The 21898-nt window shown below is 36.9% G+C and overlaps 1 protein-coding gene across 5 annotated transcripts in view; it reads left to right on the top strand.

The window, feature by feature from the left end:
• Positions 1-21898, top strand: part of NARS2 (asparaginyl-tRNA synthetase 2, mitochondrial) — a 137883-nt gene that overhangs the window by 65857 nt on the left and 50128 nt on the right. For 4 of the 5 annotated variants that reach the window (XM_027531499.1, XM_027531504.1, XM_027531502.1 and 1 more), the window contains exon 6: positions 38-132. The exons of the other annotated variant lie outside the window; for it this stretch is intronic. In XM_027531499.1, the coding sequence (XP_027387300.1) occupies positions 38-132 (95 nt within the window). The remainder of the gene's footprint in view (positions 1-37; positions 133-21898) is intronic. 5 annotated transcript variants of the gene reach the window in all.

Here is a 21898-nt window from a genome sequence, read left to right as displayed (position 1 = left end):
TGTAATAGCTTCTTGTGGCCTCTGTTTTCTTTTGCAGCCTTCAAGCAAAATAAAGGTGCCTGAGGAGAATTTCTTCAATATTCCTGTTTTCTTAACTGTCTCAGGACAGCTTCATCTTGAAGTGATGTCAGGGTACAGAGTTTTCTTTGATTTTACTCGCATGGGCTACTGTTTATGGGTTGGGTGAGAGTGTAATAATGTTTCCTTTCCCGGTGCTAAAACCTAATAATTGAAGTTAAGGTTTGTGGTTAGTCTACTTCAGTTCACTAAAAGTACATTTAGATTGACACTTTGACAATATCCAGATGTCTTACTAAAAAAATCATGGTAGTATACAGTTTTTTTGGTGAAGAATGTAACTTTGGAAATATGAAGTGTTTTTTTTTTCTTTGTACTAATCTTTTTTGCTTAAATCTCAAAATATATAATCAAAATATAAGTATAATTAATTATGTTTATGAAAGTAAAAACAGTTATAATTCACACCTGAAAATTATAAGAGAGGTACTTGGAACAGATGGAAGAAAAAACTTTTTAAAATTATGGTTTAAATAAAGGAAATTAACTCACACAATCATCATGATGTGTGACCAATTAAAAAGTGTTAGAAGTCAGAGCCCATTAATTTTAGCCAGTCTTCAAATCTCTGGAAAGTCACTATAATCCTTTCAGTGCAATTTCCTTCTTTTTAGAGATTAAACAGGAAAATCTTTATTATTTAAATCTTATATTCTGTGATTCTGTGGGTAATTTTCTTAATGCTGACTCAACAAGTACTGAGTCTTTACCCAGATATAAATATCTTTGTTTTCTCATACAGAGCTTGAGACTTAAAAATCTTTTTAGGAAATGGCTACATTGAAAATAGGGAATCTTTGTGTATTTCCCATTGTTTTTAAATGTGCAGGTGGAAAAACTGAGGGGAAATAGTATTTGTATTTTTTTTTAATTTTATTAAAAAATTTTACAATATTGTATTAGTTTTGCCAAACATCGAAATGAATCTGCCACAGGTATACCCGTGCTCCCCATCCTGAACCCTCCTCCCTCCTCTCTCCCCATACCCTCCCTCTGGGTCGTCCCAGTGCACCAGCCCCAAGCATCCAGTATCATGCATCGAACCTGGACTGGCGACTCGTTTCATACATGATATTATACATGTTTCAGTGCCATTCTCCCAAATCTTCCCACCCTCTCCCTCTCCCACAGAGTCCATAAGACTGATCTGTACATCAGTGTCTCTTTTGCTGTCTCGTATACAGGGTTATTGTTACCATCTTTCTAAATTCCATATATATGTGTTAGTATACTGTATTGGTGTTTTTCTTTCTGGCTTACTTCACTCTGTATAATAGGTTCCAGTTTCATCCACCTCATTAGAACTGATTCAAATGTATTCTTTTTAATGGGCTGAGTAATACTCCATTGTGTATATGTACCCCAGCTTTCTTTTTTTTTTTAATGGACTTTACTGGCAGGATAAAGAATGTCAATGGTGGAATAAAGATAGTCTTGAAAATAATATATACTTAGATTCTTTTCTGATTTACCTTTGAGAAAGAAAGATACTATTTGATAACTACAGAGACCAAATAATAGAAAATATTATCAGAATATGGTATAGAAAAACTATTACCATAATAGCTCTGTGAGATTGTAGGAACTGCAGAATTGTTTGTGGGAAAGGCCATGTCAGGCATGTCATGGAAAGTTTCTTGTGCCTGTCAGTATAATTTTTTTAAATTTAAAACATTAATAGAAATATAAAGTGAACATGTATCAAATATTTTATTCAGTTATTAATTACTGAGGAAATAAGTAAAATAGTAAGACTAGTTCAAAGAGCATTTGGGAGGCTGTGAATTAATAGGCAGTTTAATAAAGAAATTTTAGAATAAGATTGCTAGATTAGTTACAAAGTAGCTGATATCCTGCAGATCAATTAACTCTAACCTTTAGAATTTTCTCTTCTACCTGACAGAAATGATTTGCATCTCTACTGGACAAAAATCTATAAGTTAACATGTAACTTTACTTAATCTGGGCTATTTAGTTCAATAGTAAATAGAATAATGGAGCAAAGGTCATCTCTTAGGTAATTAAATAACCTTTGAGTGTGTCCGTAGCCTTGTATTATATTGGAAGGATGTGCTATCTCCCTATTAGCTTTATCCAAGTTTAGGCTAACCTTTCTTAACAACCTTTTATTATTTGTTTCTTTTTATCTACAAACTAGAGAAAAGGTTTATTTCCCTCAAATGTGTCATAATGTGGGAAAAGTATAAGTTTGCCAATTTTTTCTGTTATAATATCAGTAGTGGATTATGTTCCCTCTTTACCAGTAAAGTACAGTGAACCACAGAATACACGGTACTGTGAAACTTGACAGAAGATTAAATGGACAGAATATGAGGGATTTTTTAGTGTGTTATGAAGTATTTCTGACAGGGGTAGTCAAATATTGCTAGTTTAATATAGTTTTAGTACTATTAGTACACAGTACATTATGTTTTAAGATTAATGCATGATTTAGTCTCCAGTAAGAAATTGCTAGTCTTCTTTTCCTTAGCATTTTTTTCCTAAATTTTTTTAACAGACTTTTAAAACGGAGTAAATGGTCGCTATATTTAGAAGGTTAACATTTTCTAAAAGGATATCTATGTTGCTTTCGTGGGTTTATGGCTCCATTTTAAAGTTTAATTTTGTTGTTATTTTAAATAAACTTTCTATTTTTTAATAACTTTTTAAAATAACATTTAAAAAATAATTTTATTTATTTATTTATCTTTGGCTGTGCTGGGTCTTCGTTGCTGCACGGGCTCTTCCCTAGTTTCGGAGAGCAGGGGCTAACTGTCTGGTTGCAGTGTATGTGCTTCTCATTATGGTGGCTCCTCTTGGCGCGGAGCACAGGCTGCAGGGCATGCGACTTCAGTAGCTGTGATTCGTAGGCTCAGTAGTTGTGGCTCCAGGGCTCTAGAGCGCAGGCTCAGTAGTTGTGGTGCAGGGGCATAGTTGCTCCTCAACATGTGGGATCTTCCTGGATCAGGAATGGAACCTGTGTCTCCTGTGTTGGCAGGAGGGTTCTTTAGCACTGAGCCACCAGGGAAACCCTGCATAATTTTTAAATGTAGAAAAGTTGCAGAGACAGCTCAGACTTCTTGTATACCTCTCACCCAGTTTCCCCTATTGTTAACATCTTACACGTTGCTGTGGTACATTTGTGAAAACTTAAGAACCCAACGTTAATACACTACTATTAACTATAAATTCCAGACTTTATTTAGATTTCATTGGCATTCCGTCAGTGCCTCTTTCCAGGGTCCACTTTAGGATGTGCTTAGCTGCTCAGTCGTGTCTGACTCTTTGTGACCCCATGGACAATAGACCACCAGGCTCCTCTGTCCATTGAGTTCTCCAGGCAAGAATACTGGAGTGGGTTGCCATGCCCTTCTCCAGAGAATCTTCCCAAGCCAGGGATCAAACCCAGCTATCCCACATTGCAGGCAGATTGTTTACCATCTGAGCCACCAGGGAATTACATTTAGTTTTCAGGTTTCCCTGGTCTCATCTAGTCTGTAACGGTTTCTCAGTCTTTCCTTATTTTTCCTGGCTTGTAGGAAGTATGCCAGTCTGGGTTTTCCTTATGTTTTTCTTAAATTTCAGGGAGGCAATGGGAGTGGAAAGAATACCACGGAAGTGAAATGCTCTTCTTGTCATATCATGTCAGGGAGGACTTGGTATCAATATGATGCTATTCACATTGATTGCTTGTGTTACTTGCCAAGTTTCACCACTGAAAATGTACTGTTTTTCTCTTCCTCTGCTTTGTTCTTTGAAAATGAGTTACTGGGTTTACCCACCCTTACTGGAGGTAGGAGTGAGGGGTTGGGAAGTGGGAGATGGAATTATGCACCATGTCCTGGGATGAGGACAGTATTCAGAATTAGTCTGTATGAATGATTTGTTGTCTCTTCGCTATGATTTATTTATTTATGTCATCATTTGTATCATGATGGACTGATGTATGGTTTAGGCTGTATTTCAATGCTCTGCTATTTACTTTACTCCTCAGATTGTTTAAGGTGTTGGGACTTGTTGTATTTTAATTCTTGTATCCCTTTCACATGCCCCTATCCTTTTGTCTTTTAAGTACCTCCTTATTCTCTGGTACTGTTAGATACCAAGATTTTTTCCTTTGTTAGTTTGTTTTCCTGTTCTGTAATTGATGAACCTACACTGTTACTCAGAGTCCATCATTTGCTTAGGGGTCACTCTTGGTAGTGTACGTTTTATAGGTTTGGAGAAGTGATGTCATACAGAGTAGTTTCACTGCTCTAAAAATGTACGCTCCTGCAAATCATCCCTCCCTACTTCCCTCCCTCCCTCCTAATCCCCGGCAATCCCTGATCTTTTAACTGTCCCCAAAGTTTTGCCCTTTCTAGAATGTCATAGAGTTGGAATCATACAATATGTAGCCTTTTCTTCATTTAGTAATATGTATTAATATTTAATACTCCATATCTTTTCATGGCTTGATGGCTCATGTCTTTTTAGCATTGAGTAGTATTTCATTACATTGATGTATTACATCTACTTTTGCTTTATTGACTACTCCAAAGCCTTTGACTGTGCGGAGCACAACAAACTGGAAAATTCTTAAAGAGATGGGAATACCGGACCACCTTACCTGCCTCCTGAGAAATCTGTATGCAGGTCAAGAAGCAACAGTTAGAACTGGACATAGAACAATGGAATGCTTCCAAATTGGGAAAGGAGTACATCAAGGCTATATATTGTCACCCTGCCTATTTAACTTGTATGCAGAGTACATCATGTGAAATGCCGGACTGGATGAAGCACAAGCTGGAATCAAGATTGCTGGGAGAAATATCAATAACCTCAGATATGCAGATGACACCACCCTTATGGCAGAAAGCAAAGAGGAACTAAAGAGTTTCTTGATGAAAGTGAGAGAGTGTGGAAAAGCTGGCTTAAAACTCAACATTCAAACAGCGAAGATCATGGCATCTAGTCTCATCACGTCATGGCAAATAGATGGGGAAACAATGGAAACTGTGACAGACTTGATTTTCTTGGGCTCCAGAATCACTGCAGATGGTGACTGCAGCTGTGAAATTAAAATACGCTTGCTTCTTAGAAGATAATCTATGACAAACCTAGACAGCATATTAAAAAGCAGAGACATTACTTTGCCAACAAAGGTCCATCTAGTCAAAGCTATGGTTTTTCCAGTAGTCATGTATGGATGTAAGAGTTGGACCACAGAGAAAGCTGTGTGCTGAAGAATTGATGGTTTTGAATAGTGGTGTTGGCAAAGACTCTTGAGAGGCCCTTGGACTACAAGGAGATCCAACCAATCAGTTGTAAAGAAATTCACTGGAAGGACTGATGCTGAAGCTGAAGCTCAAATACTTTGGCCATCTGATGTGAAGAGCTGACTCATTGCAAAAGACCCTGATGCTGGGAAAGATTGAAGGCGGGAGAAGGGGATGACGGAGGATGAGAGGGTTGGATGGCATCACTTTTTCAATGGACATGAGTTTGAGTAAGCTCTGGGAGTTGGTGATGGAAAGGGAAGCCTGGAGTGCTGCAGTCCATGGGGGTAACAAAGAGTTGGACATGACTGAGCGACTGAACTGAACTGGCGTATTTCATTAACTGGAAGTACCATGGTTTATCCTTCTGTTCACCTACTGAAGGACATCTTGGTTGCTTCATGTTTTCGCAGTTATCCCAACCATATTTTTTAATTTTCCACACCCTGATCTCAGAATCAGCTGTTTCTTCTAGAGCCCTGATTTCTTTTCTTGGAAAATGGTATTTAGAAAATAAGACTTAGTCACTAGTATCTTGCTGCTGCTGAGGGATTATTGATTTTAAGCCCTTTCAGCAGACATAGCTATAAATGTTTTTTAAATAAACAAAAGCTAAGTGTTTTCATTACAGTCTGCCTATAAATAGTGCAGTGTAAGTTGAGTGTCTGTTCTGAAAGAATTAGAAATGCCCTAAATTGTAAAACTTATACTTACAAGATGTCATGTAATAAAGTTTTCCATTTTTTTGTCAGTTAAACCCAGAATTAGAGGAAGCCTTGGCCTAATGTATTTAAAAGGATTTTTGATTATTATTGTTTTGTTTTCTTTATTGGTTTTGTTGATTTTTAGTTTTGTTGCAGGTATTTTTTTTCCCCTTTATATATATTTTTATAAAACCACAGTCAGGCACATTTCAGGATAAAACTGATGCTTTTCTTTTGAACATTGCTATTAGAAGTATAAACTAGTACAGCCTCTCTAGAGAAATACTTTTGCAGTGAGAATTATTCTTAAGGAAATGATTTGACAGTTTCTGTAAAGATGAGCAAAAAAAAAATAGTTGAAATCAACTTTATACTAATGAAAAATTACTAACAATCTAAATACTTATTTAAGAAGATTGACTAATCCTCAGTGTACCAAGAAAATATTCAGCACAGTTTACCATCTGGGAGTAATGGACCTTAATTTTAATAAATATTTTTAAGCCATGTTATGAATAGTTTGCTGAAGTAAAAATAAAGGAATGGTGAAAATCAACTTTATTAGAATTTCAGTGAGTATTTAAATAGAGCAAACCCAGATTTTTAAGAATTTTATTATTGAGAGATAATTTACTTATTATAAAATTCACCAATTTAAAATGTACCATTCAGTAGGTTTTAGTATGTTTTCAGGTTTCTGAACATCACTATAATCTAAGAATATTTTTAACCACCGAGAAAGAGGCTTTTTCCTATTAGCAGTCCCTCACCATCCTCTCTCCCATCCTAGGCACCACTGATCAATCTGCTTTATGTGTCTGTGAATTTTCCCATTCTGGATATTTCATATAAATGGAATCACACCATATATAGCATTTTGTGACTGGTTTACTTTATTTTGCAGAATATATTCAATGTCTGTCAGTGTCGTAGTATGTATCAGTATTTGATTCTTTTTTATTGCCGAATAACAGTCCATGTTATGAATATAGCATGTTTGTTTATCCATTCAGCAAGTAATAGAAATTTGGGTTGATTTTACTTTTTGGCTATTATGAATAATGTTCACACGACTGTGTGAGTACAAGTATTTGTGTGAACATGTTTGCATTTCTCTTGGATAGGTACTTAGAAGTGGAAATGATGGGTTACATGGGAAGTTTCACCATGTGAGGAACTGTTAGACTGTTTTTCACAGTGGCTGCACCAAACTTACAATCCCACCAGCAGTGTATAAAGATTCCAATTTCTCCACATCCTTGCCAGCACTTATTATATATCTTCTGTTGTGCCACAGGACACCCAGGCTGCATCCCTGGCTTGGGAAGATGCCCTGGAAACGAGAATGGCAACCCACTCCAGTATTCTTGCCTGGAGAATTCCATGGACCCGAGGAGCCTGGCAGGCTATAGTCTGGGGGTTGCAGAGTCAGACAGGACTGAGGGACTAACATATTCACTGAGTGTGAAGTGACGTTTCTTTATGGTTTTTATTATGCATTGCCCCCATGACTAATGTTGAACATCTTTTCACGTGCCTATTGGCCATTCAGATGTTGTCTGTGGAGAAATGTCTATTTAAATCCTTGGTTCATGTTTTCAGTTATTTTAGTTATTTGTCTTTTTATAGTTTAGTTATAAAAAAATTCTTAATATATTCTAGATATAAGTCTCTTATCAGGTAAACTGATATATATCTGATAACAGATAAACTGGTATCTATCTGATATCAGATATCAAATCATATAAGAATTTGATACCTGATTTGCAAATATATTTTCTCATTCTGTGGTTTTTTTTTTATTTTCTTGAATATGATGGCTAAACCCAGATTCTTGTCTTTACCTTTCTAGGTTTTGAAAGTACTCCAAATAGACGCCCTTTTGAATGTAGCCAGCTGTGTATCAGTTGCCATGTATGATCCTGGAATATGTCTGTACTTTAAATACAGGTTCCAATTTCAGATACATCTTTAATAGGCTCTAGCTTATTATTCTGGTTCTTGCAGCACATTATCAAAAATAACTTTGATACCTCTTAATTTTATTGAAGAGAGGTTGGCCATTTCTTTGCTCAATAATTGCAAAACATTTTTGTTTTTATATTACTAAACACCAGTCAGAATGATCAACTCAGTGAATTTTTTCATTTCTACATGTTATTTTTTTCCTTCCAAAAAACTTTGTGTACACACTTGCCTTTAAGCATTTGTCCACTTATTAACCATATCAAATAAATTTTGATGTATGATTGTCATGAACAGTAAAAAAATATTGTCACACAAGGAAAAATAAATACTGTTGTTAAAATGACCATATTACACAAGGCAGTCTGCAGATTCAGTGCAATTCCTATCAAAATCCCACTGATGATTTTCACAGAACTATAACAGATATTTTTAAAATTTGTATAGAAGCGAAAGACCCCAAATAGCCAAAGCAGTCTTGAGAAAGAAGAGCAAAGCTGGAGGTATCACATGCCCTGATTTCAAGCTATACTACAAAGCTAGAGGATTCGAAACAGTATGATTCTGGAACAGACATGTAGATCACTGAAACAAAATAGAGAGCCAAGAAATGAATCCACACTTACGTGGTCAGTTGATCTATGACAAAGGAGATAACAATGTACAGTGGAAAAAGGGCAGCCTCTTCAATAAATGCTGTTGGAAAAATGGAACTATTTTCTCATACAGTGTGCAAAAACAAGCTCAAAACAGGTTAAAGACTTAAATGTAAGACTTAAAACCGTAAAACTTACAGAGGAAACTATAAGCATTTGAGATTGGGCTCAGCAATATATTTTTTTTTGGATATGTCTCTTTGGGCAAAGTTGTTTTAAAAAAGCAAAAATAAACAAAAACTACATCAGACTAAAAGCTTTTACACAGTGAAAGAAACCATCAACAAAACAAAAAGGCTACCTACTGAAAAGGAGAAGATATGTGAAACAATATGTCTGATAAGGGGCTAATATCCAAAATATACCAAGAACTCATACACCTCAACATCAAAAAAAATAAACAACTCAATATAAAAAACTGGGCAGAGGACCTGAATAGAAATTTTTCTAGAAATGACACACAGGTGGCTAACAGGCATATGAAAAGATCCCCAACATCACTCTTATTAGAAATGTTAATCAAAACCACAATAAAATATCACCTCACACATGTTAGAATGCTTATTATAAAAAAGACAACAAATAACAAAAGTTAGTAAGTGTGTGGAGAAAAAGGAACCCTCATGCGCTACTGCCGGAAATGTAAATTGGTGCATTCACTATGCAAAAGAGTATATTGTGACTAAGTTCAGTCACTAAATTGTGTCCACATCTTTGCGACCCCGTGGACTGCAGCATTCCAGGCTTCCCTGTCCTTCACTGTATCCCGGAGTTTGCTCAAACTCGTGTCCATTGAGTCAGTAATGCCACCCAGCCATCTCATCCTCTGTTGCCTCCTTCTACTCTTCAGTTCAATTCAGTTCAGTCGCTCAGTCGTGTCCAACTCTTTGCGACCCCATGAGCTGCAGAATGTCAGGCCTCCCTGTCCAACACCAACTCCCGGAGCCCACCCAAACTCATGTCCATTGAGTCTGATGCCAGCCAACCCTCTCCTCCTGTGTCATCCCCTTCCCCTCCTGCCCTCAATCTTACCCAGCATCAGGGTCTTTTCCAGTGAGTCAGCTCTTTGCATCAGGTGGCCAAAGTACTGGAGTTTCAGCTTCAACATCAGACCTTCCAATGAACACCTAGGACTGATGTCCTTTAGGATGGACTGATTGGATCTCCTTGCAGTCCAAGGGAGTCTCAAGAGTCTTCTCCAACACCAAGATTCAATAGCATCAATTCTTCAGCGCTCAGCTTTATTTATTTTTTTATTTATTTTTTATTTTTTATTTATTTATTTTTTTATTCAATTTTAATTTTAAAAAAATTATACATGTGTTCCCCATCCTGAACCCTCCTCCCTCCCCATACCATCCCTCTGGGTCGTCCCAGTGCACCAGCCCCAAGCATACACGACTATTGGAAAAACCATAACCTTGACTAGTTGGACCTTTGTCGGCAAAGTAATGTCTCTGCTTTTGAATATGCTGTCTAGGTTGGTCATAACTTTCCTTCCAAGGAGTAAGCGTCTTTTAATATCACTGCTGCCGTCACCATCTGCAGTAATTTTGGAGCCCCCAAAAATAAAGTCTCTCACTGTTTCCCCATCTATTTGCCATGAAGTGATGGGACCAGATGCCATGATCTTCGTTTTCTGAATGTTGAGCTTTAAGCCAACTTTCTCACGCTCCTCTTTCACTTTCATCAAGAGTCTTTTTAGTTCCTCTTCACTTTCTGCCATAATGGTGGTGTCTTCTGCATATCTGAGGTTATTGATATTTCTCCCGGCAGTCTTGATTTCAGCTTGTGCTTCCTCCAGCCCAGCGTTTCTCATGATGTACTCTGCATATAAGTTAAATAAGCAGGGTGACAAGATACAGCCTTGACATACTTGCGTGCCCTCAAACTTTCTCAGCATCAGAGTTTTTTCCAGTGAGTAGTCTCTTGCATCAGATGGCCAAAATTTTGGAGCTTCAGTTTCAGCATTAGTCTTTCCAGTGAATATTCAGGGCTGATTTCCTTAGGATTGACTGCTTTGATCTCCTTGCTGCCCAAGGGACTCTCGAGAGTCTTCTCCAACACTGCAATTTGAAAGCATCCATTCTTCAGCAGTCAGCCTTCTTTATGGTCCAGCTCTCACATTGTACATGTTCAGTTCCGTCGCTCAGTCATGTCCGACTCTTTGCAACCCCACAGACTGCAGCACCCCAGGCTTCCCTGTCCATCAGCAACTCCCGGAACCTACTCAAACTCATGTCCATTGCGTCAGTGATACCATCCAAAAATCTCATCCTCTGTCATCCCCTTCTCCTCCTGCCTTCATTCTTTCCCCGAATCAGGGTCTTTTCCAATGAGTCGGTTCTTCGTGTCAGGTGGCAAAAGTATTGGAGTTTCAGCTTCAGCATCAGTCCTTCCATTGAATATTCAGAACTGATTTCCTTTAGAATGGACTGGTTGGATCTCCTGCTGTCCAAGGGACTCTCTCAGGAATCTTCTCCAACACCACAGTTCAAAAGCATCAATTCTTCAGCACTCAGTTTTCTTTATAGTCCAGTTCTCACATCCATACATGACTACTGGAAAAACCATAACATTGACTAGTCGGACCTTTGTTGGTAAAGTAATGTCTGCTTTTTAATATGCTGTATAGGTTGATTATAGCTTTTCTTTCAAGGAGCAAGCGTCTTTTAGTTTCATGGCTGCAGTCACCATCTGCAGTGATTTTGGAGTCCCCAAAAATAAAATCTCTCACTGCTTCCACTGTTTCCCCATCTATTTGCCATGAAGTGATGGGACTGGATGCCATGATCTTAGTTTTCTAAATGTTGAGTTTTAAGCCAACTATTTCATTCTCCTCTTTCACTTTCATCAAGAGGCTCTTTAGTCCTTCTTCACTTTCTGCCGTAAGGGAGGTGTTGTCTGTGTATCTGAGGTTACTGATATTTCTCCCGGCAATCTTGATTCCAGCACATCGTACGTGAGTACTGAAAAAACCAAAGCTTTGACTAGATGGACTTTGGTCAACAAAGTGATGTCTCTGCTTTTTAATATGCTATCTAGGTTTGTCATAGCTTTTCTTTCAAGAAGCAGATATCTTTTAATTTCATGGCTGCAGTCACCACCCACAGTGATTTTTGGGCCCAAGAAAATAAAATCTGCCACTGTTTCCACTCTTTCCCAATCTGTTGCCACAAAATGATGGGACCAGATGCCGTGATCTTAGTTTTTTGAATGTTGGGTTTTAAGCTAGCTTTTTCACTCTTTTCTTTCACCCTATCAAGAGGCTCTTTAGTGCCTCTTCACTTTCTGCCATTAGAGTCATATCATCTGCATACCTGCAGTTATTATTTCTCCCAGCAATCTTGATTCCAGTTTGTGCTTCATCCAGCCTGGCATTTCTGCATGATGTACTCTGCATATAAGTTAAATAAGCAGGGGGACAGTACATAGCCTCGATGTACTCCTTTCCCAATTTGGAACCAGTTTGTTTTTCCATGTGCAATTCTAATGATTGTGTTTTGATTTGCATTCATATTTCTCAGGAGGCAGGTAAGTTGGTCTGGTATTCCCATTTCAAAACAGTATGGGGATTCCTCAAAATATTAAAAATAGGACTACCATACAATCCAACAATTTCACTTCTGAGTGTTTTTCCAAAGAAAACAAAAACACTAATTTGAAAAGATATATACACCCCTGTGTTTATTACAGAATTATTTACAATGGCCAGATATGAGAACTACATATGTCCGTCGACAGATGACTGGAACAAGAAGATGTGATATAGTATAGAATACAATAGAGTAATACTTAACCATAAAAAGGAATGAAATCTTGCCGTTTGCAACAACATGGATGGACCTACAGGATATTATGATAAACGACAGAAATCCAAGAAAGACAAATACTGTATGATTTCACTTATATGTGAGATCTAAAATACAAATGAATAAACAAAACAAATGAATAAACAAATTAAACATAAACAGTGTCATAAACAGATACAGAGAACAAACAGGTAGTTAACCAGAGATGAGGGGGTAGGAAAATGAGTGAAATAGGGAAGAGACATTAAGAGATACAGGCTTTCAGTTAACAAAATAAATGAGTCATGCGAATAAAATGTACAGAGTGGGGAATATTATCTGTGATAATATTCATATGGTGACAAGTGGTAGCTCAACTTAATGTGGTGATCATTTTATAATGTGTGGAAATACCAAATCACTATATTGTGCACCAGGAACTAACTTAGTGCTGTAAGTCAGTTATATATCAAAGATAAACGAACTCACGGAGAAAGAGATTAGATATGTGGTTACCAAGAGGCAAGGGGTGAAGCAAGAGGGAAAGTGGCTGAAGATGGTCAGAAGGTACAAAATTCTAGTTATAAGATGAAATGTACAACATGATTCATATAATTGACACTGCTGTGTCTTGTATATGAAAGTTGTCAAGAGAGTAAATCCTAAAAGTTCCCATCATGAAGAAAAAACTTTTTTTCTATTTTGTATATGTACAAGGCTGTATATATATATTCAATAACCTCAGATATGCAGATGACACCACCTTTATGGCAGAAAGGGAAGAAGAATTAAGGAGCCACTTGATGAAAGAGGAGAATGAAATAGTTGGCTTAAAACTTAACATTCAGAAAACTAAGATCATGACATCTGATCCCATCTCTTCATGGCAAATAGATGGGGAAACAGTGGAAGCAGTGAGAGATTTTATTTTTGGGGGCTCCAAAATCACTGCACATGGTGACTGCAGCCATGAAATTAAAAGACGCTTGCTCCTTGGAAGAAAAGTTATGACCAACCTAGACAGCATATTAAAAAGCAGAGACATTACTTTGCCAACCAAGGTTTGTCTAGTCAAAGTTATGGTTTTTCCAGTAGTCATTTATGGATGTGAGAGTTGGACTATAGAGAAAGCTGAGCACCGAAGATTTGATGCTTTTGAACTGTGGTGTTGGAGGAGACTCTTGAGAGTCCCTTGGACTTCAAGGAGATCCATCCAGTTAATCCTAAAGGAACTCAGTTCTGAATATTCATTGGAAGGACTGATGGTGAAGCTGAAACTCCAATACTTTGGCTACCTGATCCAAAGAACTGATTCATTTGAAAAGACCCTGATTCGGGGCAAGATTGAAGGCGAGAGGAGAAGGGGATGACAGAGGGTGAGATGGTTAGATGGCATCACCAACTCAATGGACATGAGTTTGAGTAGGCTCTGGGAGTTGGTGATGGTCAGGGAGGCCTGACATGCTGCAGTCCGTTGGGTCACAAAGAGCTGGACACGACTGAGTGACTGAACTGAACTGATACATACAAGATGATGGATGTTTACTAAACTTATTGTAATCATTTTATTGAAATTTTAAGTCATTATAAGGTGCTTTTACAGTCCTGCATGTCAATTATATCTCAGTAAAACTAGAAGAAAAACATTAAGTATTTTAAAACAGAAAAAGAATATTGTCACATATCCTTTTAGCAGAATAGTACGGTCCAAGTTGGTATTGCAAATTATTATATGATGCAGTCCTTGCTATGGAATGATTTGTTAGATGAAAGTACCATGTTTCCTTTTTGCCCATAGTATTGTATAATTCACTTACCAGTTCTTGTGTCTGAGAAATTGATTTAGGATATTGTTATCTAAAGCCTCATAGTCTCAGATTTCACTTACACAATCAATTTTATGAACATTGTTAGAGACTAGATTGTTACTATCTGTCTCTTTGTGTTCCTTTGCTGGTTTGTTCAGTATTTATGAAGCATCTCTATCATTTTTCTTAATGTTTGTCATTTTGAGTGAAAAATAAGAAATCTCGGTTCTCAATGGTGTTCTTTGAAAAGTACAGAAAAGACTACAATAATAGTGTCTCTGGGCTTTTCTAATATCTTAAAAAATGACATGATAGTTGATATACTGCAATGAGAAAACTGAAGGTGATCTCACTGTGCATCTCTCCCTTATCACTATGTATCTGAGACATCCATCATTCTGTTCTCAAAATGTTTTACTGTTTTTCAATTAATTAGGAATAATTGATGAATAATAAAATAATTTCTAGGCTGATGAGATAGCAAAATGTTTTAATATACAGGAAACATAAGATCACTAAAACCTCATATTTTCTTAGATTCATGAAAGAATTCAGTGGGTTTATTCTGTTAGGAAAAAAAATAGTAGAGATTTCTGTTCCTTGGATGATTCTGTAATGTCTTGAATTTTGTCTCCCCAAAAGACAAGAACTCTGAATGCAACCTTCTGTGGAAATAAAATCTTTGCAAATGTGATCAAATTAAAGTTCTGGATTAAAGTGGGCCCTAAATCTGATAACTAGTATCTTTATAAGAGAAAGGAGAAGTTTTGGATACAAAAAAGATCTAATCATGGCAGGAAGACCATATGAAGGCAGAGGCAGAGATTGAAGTGATGCCTAGGAATGCTAAAGATTGCCCAGCGCTGTCAGAAACTAGGAGGAGACAAGGAAGTATTCTTCCCTAAGATCAAGCAGAAGCAAGGCACTGCCAACATCTCAGTTTCAGACTTTTAGCTTCCACAAGCTAGATAGAATAAATTTCTGTTGTTCTAAGCTATCAGTTTGTTTTAAGTTGTTACAGCAATCTAAGGAAGTATAAAAGTCATGGAATACTACTTTTTAGAAATAGCTAAAATTGCTCAACAGAGAAACTAAAAAATTAAAACAATAAACTTGGAATTAATTATTAATAATTATGATTCATCTAAAGAATGGATTACTGTACAGCCATTAAAATTGTTGATGAAGCTTTACAACATGTTGTTAAAAGAGAAAAAAAGTGCTCATGAGGTTATTTACAATGTGTGTGCATGTATATATGGGGGAAAGTCTGGAAAATATGCACCAGTATTCAACTTGTAAGCAATGAGTATCTCTGCTCATTTTTATTGTCTCCCTTAAACTTAACTTTTTTTTCATATTTGAAAAACTAGTGTTTATTACTTTGATAGTGAGAAAAAATTGGCTATTTCTCTTTTGGGAGAAAAGAATCAGTTTGGTCTTTGAATTGATTTCATTCCAGTTTGATTAATTGGCTGCTCTGTGACTGGTATGAGCACTCCTAAACTCATTTATTTCCTTGGGTTATCTCATCAGTTCAGATGCTGAGCTCAGAAGCCATGAAACATTCATACTCAGGATGCACTCATCCTGTTAAGTGGCTGTGGTAATATGTCAGCATGTGAACTTGATTTAAAGTGCGGTACCAATTAAAACTGGGTGTGAAACTGTCTTCCCATCCCATATGTCTTTTCGTTCTTCATACGTTTAATATTTAGCTACTTATCTGAACTTTGTTAATTGATACTCATTTGATTTTCAGGGTCTTTTGGCTGTTTTATTCCTGCTCTGCATTTTCATGTATCTCTGTGTTTCTAATAGTCTTCCTCTAATGCTGCTTTTTCCATATTAGCTCATATCTGCTCGACTGAAATATAATTTCCTCCTTGACTTCTTCCCTGTTTTTCTCTCAACTGAGATTGTTTTTCTCTTTTTTTGTTCTTTTATAATGACTATCACTTCATATCCTAGAGGGGAAAAAAAAGGTTCTATTGTCTTTAACATTTAGCCAGTTTGTAATTGTTCTCATGTGCCTGTCTCATAGACAAATATTCTAAACATCCTTACGTACTAAACAATAGTGGGTGATTTAGTAAGTGTTGTTAAATTGAATTTGTAGAACACAAATTCTCATCCTTCAAAATTTTTCCTCTTACCATTTCTACTGTAAAGTTTAGTCTGCAACAGCAATTAAATGTACATTCATCACTGCTTTTACTCTATTCATGAAAATGATATAACCATGAAACTTTGAAATCTTTAATTACCTTATTGTTTCCTGACTGTGTGTGAGTGATGATGATTATGTTGTTCTCTTAATTATGGGACCTTAAAACACATAGATTACTTCAAATGTATTATTTATGTTAAAAATTAGCCCTATTTAATAGAAATATGAATTAACATACTATTGATGTGAATGACTCAAGAACTTCATTCATTATTTGTATAATATAGACAGGGGATGAGCATTTCCAGCAAATTGAGCAGAAAATGCAGAGACTTCTTATTCGGAATATTTAGCTTTCTCAGGTATGAGTGGAGAATGTGAATATGTGGATTAACCAGGGTTGGATGTTACCAAATGAGTATGATGAAAGTAGCTAAGTACAGAAGGTTATAATGAAAGATCATGGAATCTGTGCTTCAGTAAGGAGGGAAGTGAGGAAATAAAAGTAGAGAATGATGTTGGCAGAAGTGGTAGGCTTACAGAATTGGACGTCTCACCGAAGAACTGTTGGTGAAGACATACTCGAGTAAAAGCCTGGAAAAATACAAGGCGACAGTCAAAGAATAGTATGGTGAAGTTCATCTCTCCAACTTGGAATCTCTGCTCAGCTCCCACCTGTAAACTAGCGCCAGTTGTTTTCTTCAGTTGGCTGTTGGATACTCATCTCAACATGTTAAAAAATAAATTCAACATCTTGTTCTCCAGATCTGTTTTTTCCTTCTGAAGTCCCTGTATTAGAGAAAATGTCACTACCATCCTTCTGTCCTCGTCACAGCAGCTGTATGGATATCATTTCACGAGCCTCTTTCCCCACACCCTTTGCATTCTTTCAGTCATTTGCTTCCACTTCCCTTGCTTCAGCTGTCCTAAACTGCTTATAATATTCTCATCACATCATCCTGTTTCACTTTCCTTTGCATATGTTGTTTATTTCTTTCTACCTAGAATGTCCTTCCCCCATGACTTTGTCAAGCTAACCACTGCACATCAGTCTAAATTCAGCTTAAAAATGATCTCACCCAGAATCCCTACCCACCTCTGTACCCACCACCACCACATCTTTCCTGTTTAAATGCCCTTTTGTGTGTGCATGTTGCTTTATTCTTACCTATTTTGTGTCTCTAGAATCTATTTTCCTCTATAGCTAAGACTGAGCTATATTTTGTATTTAGGAACTGTGTTTAAGTTTGTTACTTGATACAGAATAAAGACTTAAATATCTGTTAGAAGAGGGTTTCTATCAATTTTATTTATTTAAAAATGTTGAAATTACCTGTTTGTATCTTTATCTTCCTATTAGCCTGTAAATTCCTCAAACTGTATCTTGTTCCTCTTTGTTGTCTTGGTTTCTATTACTACCACTTACATGAAGCAGGGCTCAAAAATCAATCTTAATTTGATTGAACATTTGTTGAGAGCCCACTGTGTGCCTAGCACTAGGTTAGGTGCTGAGATAGAGAGCAGCAGGAAAGATATGATTCCAACCTTTCTGACCCTGCATGGTCTAATGAGCAAGGCAGACACTAAATAAGGAATTAGAAATGTAGCTGTTGTAAAAAAGATTGTCCTGAGGGCAAGAAGAGCATATGGCAAGGGAATTTCACCTTGTCTAGGTTGAATTTAATTTAGAGGTAACTTTATCAGTGGAATGATTACATGAGAGTGCATTTTAAAAAATGTTACTTATATTTAATGATCGCTGAATGTTACATTTGGTTTGTATTCTGTTGCTTTTCTACCCTTGGAACAACAGAAACCTGGTTAATGCAACTTTCTCTTACCATTATTCCAGAGCATTTTGTGGTGTAGAAAGAATGTTTTAGTTACTTCAGTACGTGTTAATCTGTATCTGGCAATGGGACACCCTCGGTACTTTTATATTGTGTTTAATAGTTATTCTTGAATTAATTTTATTTATCCAAATCCTCAAAAGCTAAAAGACTAGTTTCTATTTCCTATTCCTTTGTCCATTTGGAAATACTTAGAATCTGTTGTTAAACTTTATATGAAAAGGTTATGACTGTGTATCTTGTCTGAGTTTAGGACAACAGCCAGGATAACTGGCTTAAAGAAATGGATGAAGAAACTCGATATATTGAGCATAGGGATGACAAAGGAGAGAAGTGATTTAATAGTTCAAATCTATTTGGTGGGCTTCTGTGAGTGAAAGTGAAAGGCTCTCAGTCATGTCCAACTCTTTGCAACCCCATGGACTATACAGTCCATGTACTTCTCCAGGGCAGAATACTGAAGTGGGTAGCCTTTCCCTTCTCCAGGGGATCTTCCCAACCCAGGGATTGAACTCAGGTCTCCTGCATTGCAGGCAGATTCTTCACCAGCCGAGCCACCAGGGAAGCCCAAGAATACTGGAGTGGGTAGCCTATCCCTTCTCCAGCAGATCTTCCTGACCCAGGAATCAAGCTGGGGTCTCCTGCATTGCAGGCAGATTCTTTACCAGCTGAGCTACCATGGAAGCCCTGAGACTTGTGTGCAATTAAATACAAGCTGACCCTTGAACAACTTGAGTTTGAACTGTCCAGGTCCACTTACACAAGAGTTGTTTTTTTTTTCAGTAGTAAATAAATACTACAGTGCTACACTATTTTGCCTGGTTGAATTCATGGATGAAGAACCACAAACATGGACAGACTGCTGATATAGAAGTTTCACCAAGTTATACTCAGATATTTGATGGCCATCCCCTACTGCAAATTGGTCAAAGGTCAACAGAATGATTTTTTCCTTAAAGAACAATTTAACTGATATAACTCCTATACCATAGAATTCACCCTTTAAAAATGGACAGTTCAATAACAAAAAGTAATTAAAATAAAAAATATTTTTAAATGTACAAATCAGTAGTTTTTATTACCATCACACAGTTTTACAACTTTCATCACTGACTTTATATAGTATTTTCATCACTTTAAAAAGAAGTTGCCTTTTCCCTCTCCTCTCAGCACCTGGCAAACACTGCTGAATCAGAAACAATGGGAGTAGCCCCAGCAATCTGTGTTGTTACAGACCTCCCTAGTGATCAGGTGCTGGTTAGGCCACCCTCTGTGGCCTGATTAGTGGCGACACAAGGTGTCCAGCCACTCGGGTGGGAGAGGGGAGAAGGCTGGCATGTCCACGTGCAGACTCTGAGTGAGTCTCCACTTCCGCTTCCCCAACCTCACCATGGTACTTTGTGCAGGCTGACTCTTCTGCTGCAGTGTGCTCACTATGTGTTCCAGATAATGGTTTCCATGTTTTGACGCGTTGGTCATCACTCAGCCATTCGTTTTCTGTCCTCCAAAGGTGTGTGGGAGAGCTCCTATCCACTGAAGGCCCTCTTCCTATTTCTTGCTTTTAATTTTTTAAATTATTATTTTGAGGTTATCTCAGGAAGGAGTGAATATAAATATCTGTGCACTATTTGACCTCAGTTTTTACTAACTTGAAAGGTATTAATTTGCTTTTCTTTAATTACTAGTTAATGTACTATTTGCATGATGATTTAGTTCCTGTGTTTAAATGTGTTAGATCTGCAGTATACCACCTTGAAAGTCTAAGCATTGGGCTCTCTACCTGTTTAGAGTTTTGCATTCCTTTGTGGGCGAGATTGCTAACCTACCTTTTCTTTATCTCAAGTGTACAGGAGAGTAGCCCTACTCTTGGGTTACCTAGCTTGCTGAGTTCTGGTTAAGCAGACAGAATATCTGAAATATTGAGTGCTTTTGAAATAAGCAAGTTTGCTGTGAGTTAAAAAAAAATTCTCAGTCAGTCCTTTGAATAATGATACAGAACTCATTGTGTATGAGATGCAATGCCTATATGCATTTTCTGAAAGGTTACTATAGTGACACATCAAATTAATACTTAGTAATTTGACTAATATGGACAATATAGGAGCTATAAAAAGCAGGACTGATGTTACTTCTTTCAATTACTATAGAATCTTGTTCAAATTCTATTTTGCTTAGGTGGCTTTAATTATATTTTTAGGAGAAAAGGGGGAAATCTGTGTTGGTTGCATGTTTGCAGAATTTAGGTTAGGTTGGGAACAGAGAGAATTTCTATCATTTTGGCTTATTTTTCACAAGCTTGTTTTCTTCTATCTGAAAATTTCTATGGCTACTCATTTATTCAGCAGTAATTTTCATGTTCACCCTAATGACATGTAACTGTGTTGGATACCAAGGAATATGAGATAGCCTTGTTGATTGACATGTAGAGACTTGCCAGTGCTGTTATGAATTAATTAGCTACTAAGATAATATTACCCCTGCCGAGAGGTACTGAATTCATTTAGTGAATGGCTCTGTTAATTGAAGAAATTAACAAACCTCTGAGAGGTTTGAATTGGAATTCTAGCTTACTTATGTACTAGTTTTTTAAGCTTAATGTCTGAGCCTCCACTTCCTAACCAAAAAGATAAATTGTAATGGCCACCTTGCAGAACTGTTGTGAAAGTTCGAGTGTGTGTGAAGCCCAGTGTTTATCACAGTTTGACATTGAAATGGTAAGTGCTGTATTGGCAGTACTGATGACAACTGGGACGTGGAAAACCCGGAGTGATTATGAAAGACCAGCTAAAGAAAGAAGCCAGGGTGGTGTAGCCAGAAAGAATAGCTGATAGCTAGGAATCAAGTTGTTTTGCAACAGTAATAGAACGGAGTTTACACCTAGCAGAGGATTTGGACAAATTGAGAGTCAGCCAGGATTCAGGACTTGAAAGACAGGTCAGAACATCAGACTAAAACCAGTGCCTGGAATAAAGGAAGAGACTAGGACACAAAAATCAGATACTCGTCATAATTTGAAGACCAAATCAGAAATAAACTGTAAGAGCAGATTAGGTGTGCTCCTCTAATGTTGATTAGGTCAACATAATCTGTTATAGTGAGGCATCTCTGTGTTCTGGACTCTTTTGTTCTTTAAGTAAATCATTGCTGTGCCCTTTCTTTGGTTCCAAGAGGTTGACACTTCACCTTTTATACTATAGCTGGGATAAGGTTGTAATTTCAGTAGTAAGTAATGGAATGTCAGTGTACAGATAAACCCTTTTCATTATTGTTGCTTCTCAATCAGCTTTATTGAGTAAACTTTACATATAAAAATGCACTCATTTTAAATGTACCATTCAATAAATTTAGAAAAATGTCTAAAGCTTTGTAGTTTCTACTATGATAAAAACGTAGAATATTTCTATCACCTTAAAAAAAAGTCCCTAATTGCCCTTTGTCTCTCTCCCCAGCTCTGTGTACTAGGCAATGAGTGATCTGCTTTCTCTCATCATAGATTTCCCTCTTCTAGAATTTCATATAAAAGTGTTTATATAATATTTAATTTGTTTATATATTTTATATAAATGGTAACACACAGTATCTTAAAACATCTGTATCATTGTCTACTGCTAAAGCCTT

Source organism: Bos indicus x Bos taurus, chromosome 29, assembly GCF_003369695.1.
Source record: "Bos indicus x Bos taurus breed Angus x Brahman F1 hybrid chromosome 29, Bos_hybrid_MaternalHap_v2.0, whole genome shotgun sequence".
Classification (NCBI taxonomy): Eukaryota; Metazoa; Chordata; class Mammalia; order Artiodactyla; family Bovidae; genus Bos; species Bos indicus x Bos taurus.
Note: the sequence above shows the minus strand (reverse complement) of the source record. Positions and strands in the feature narration are given on the sequence as shown.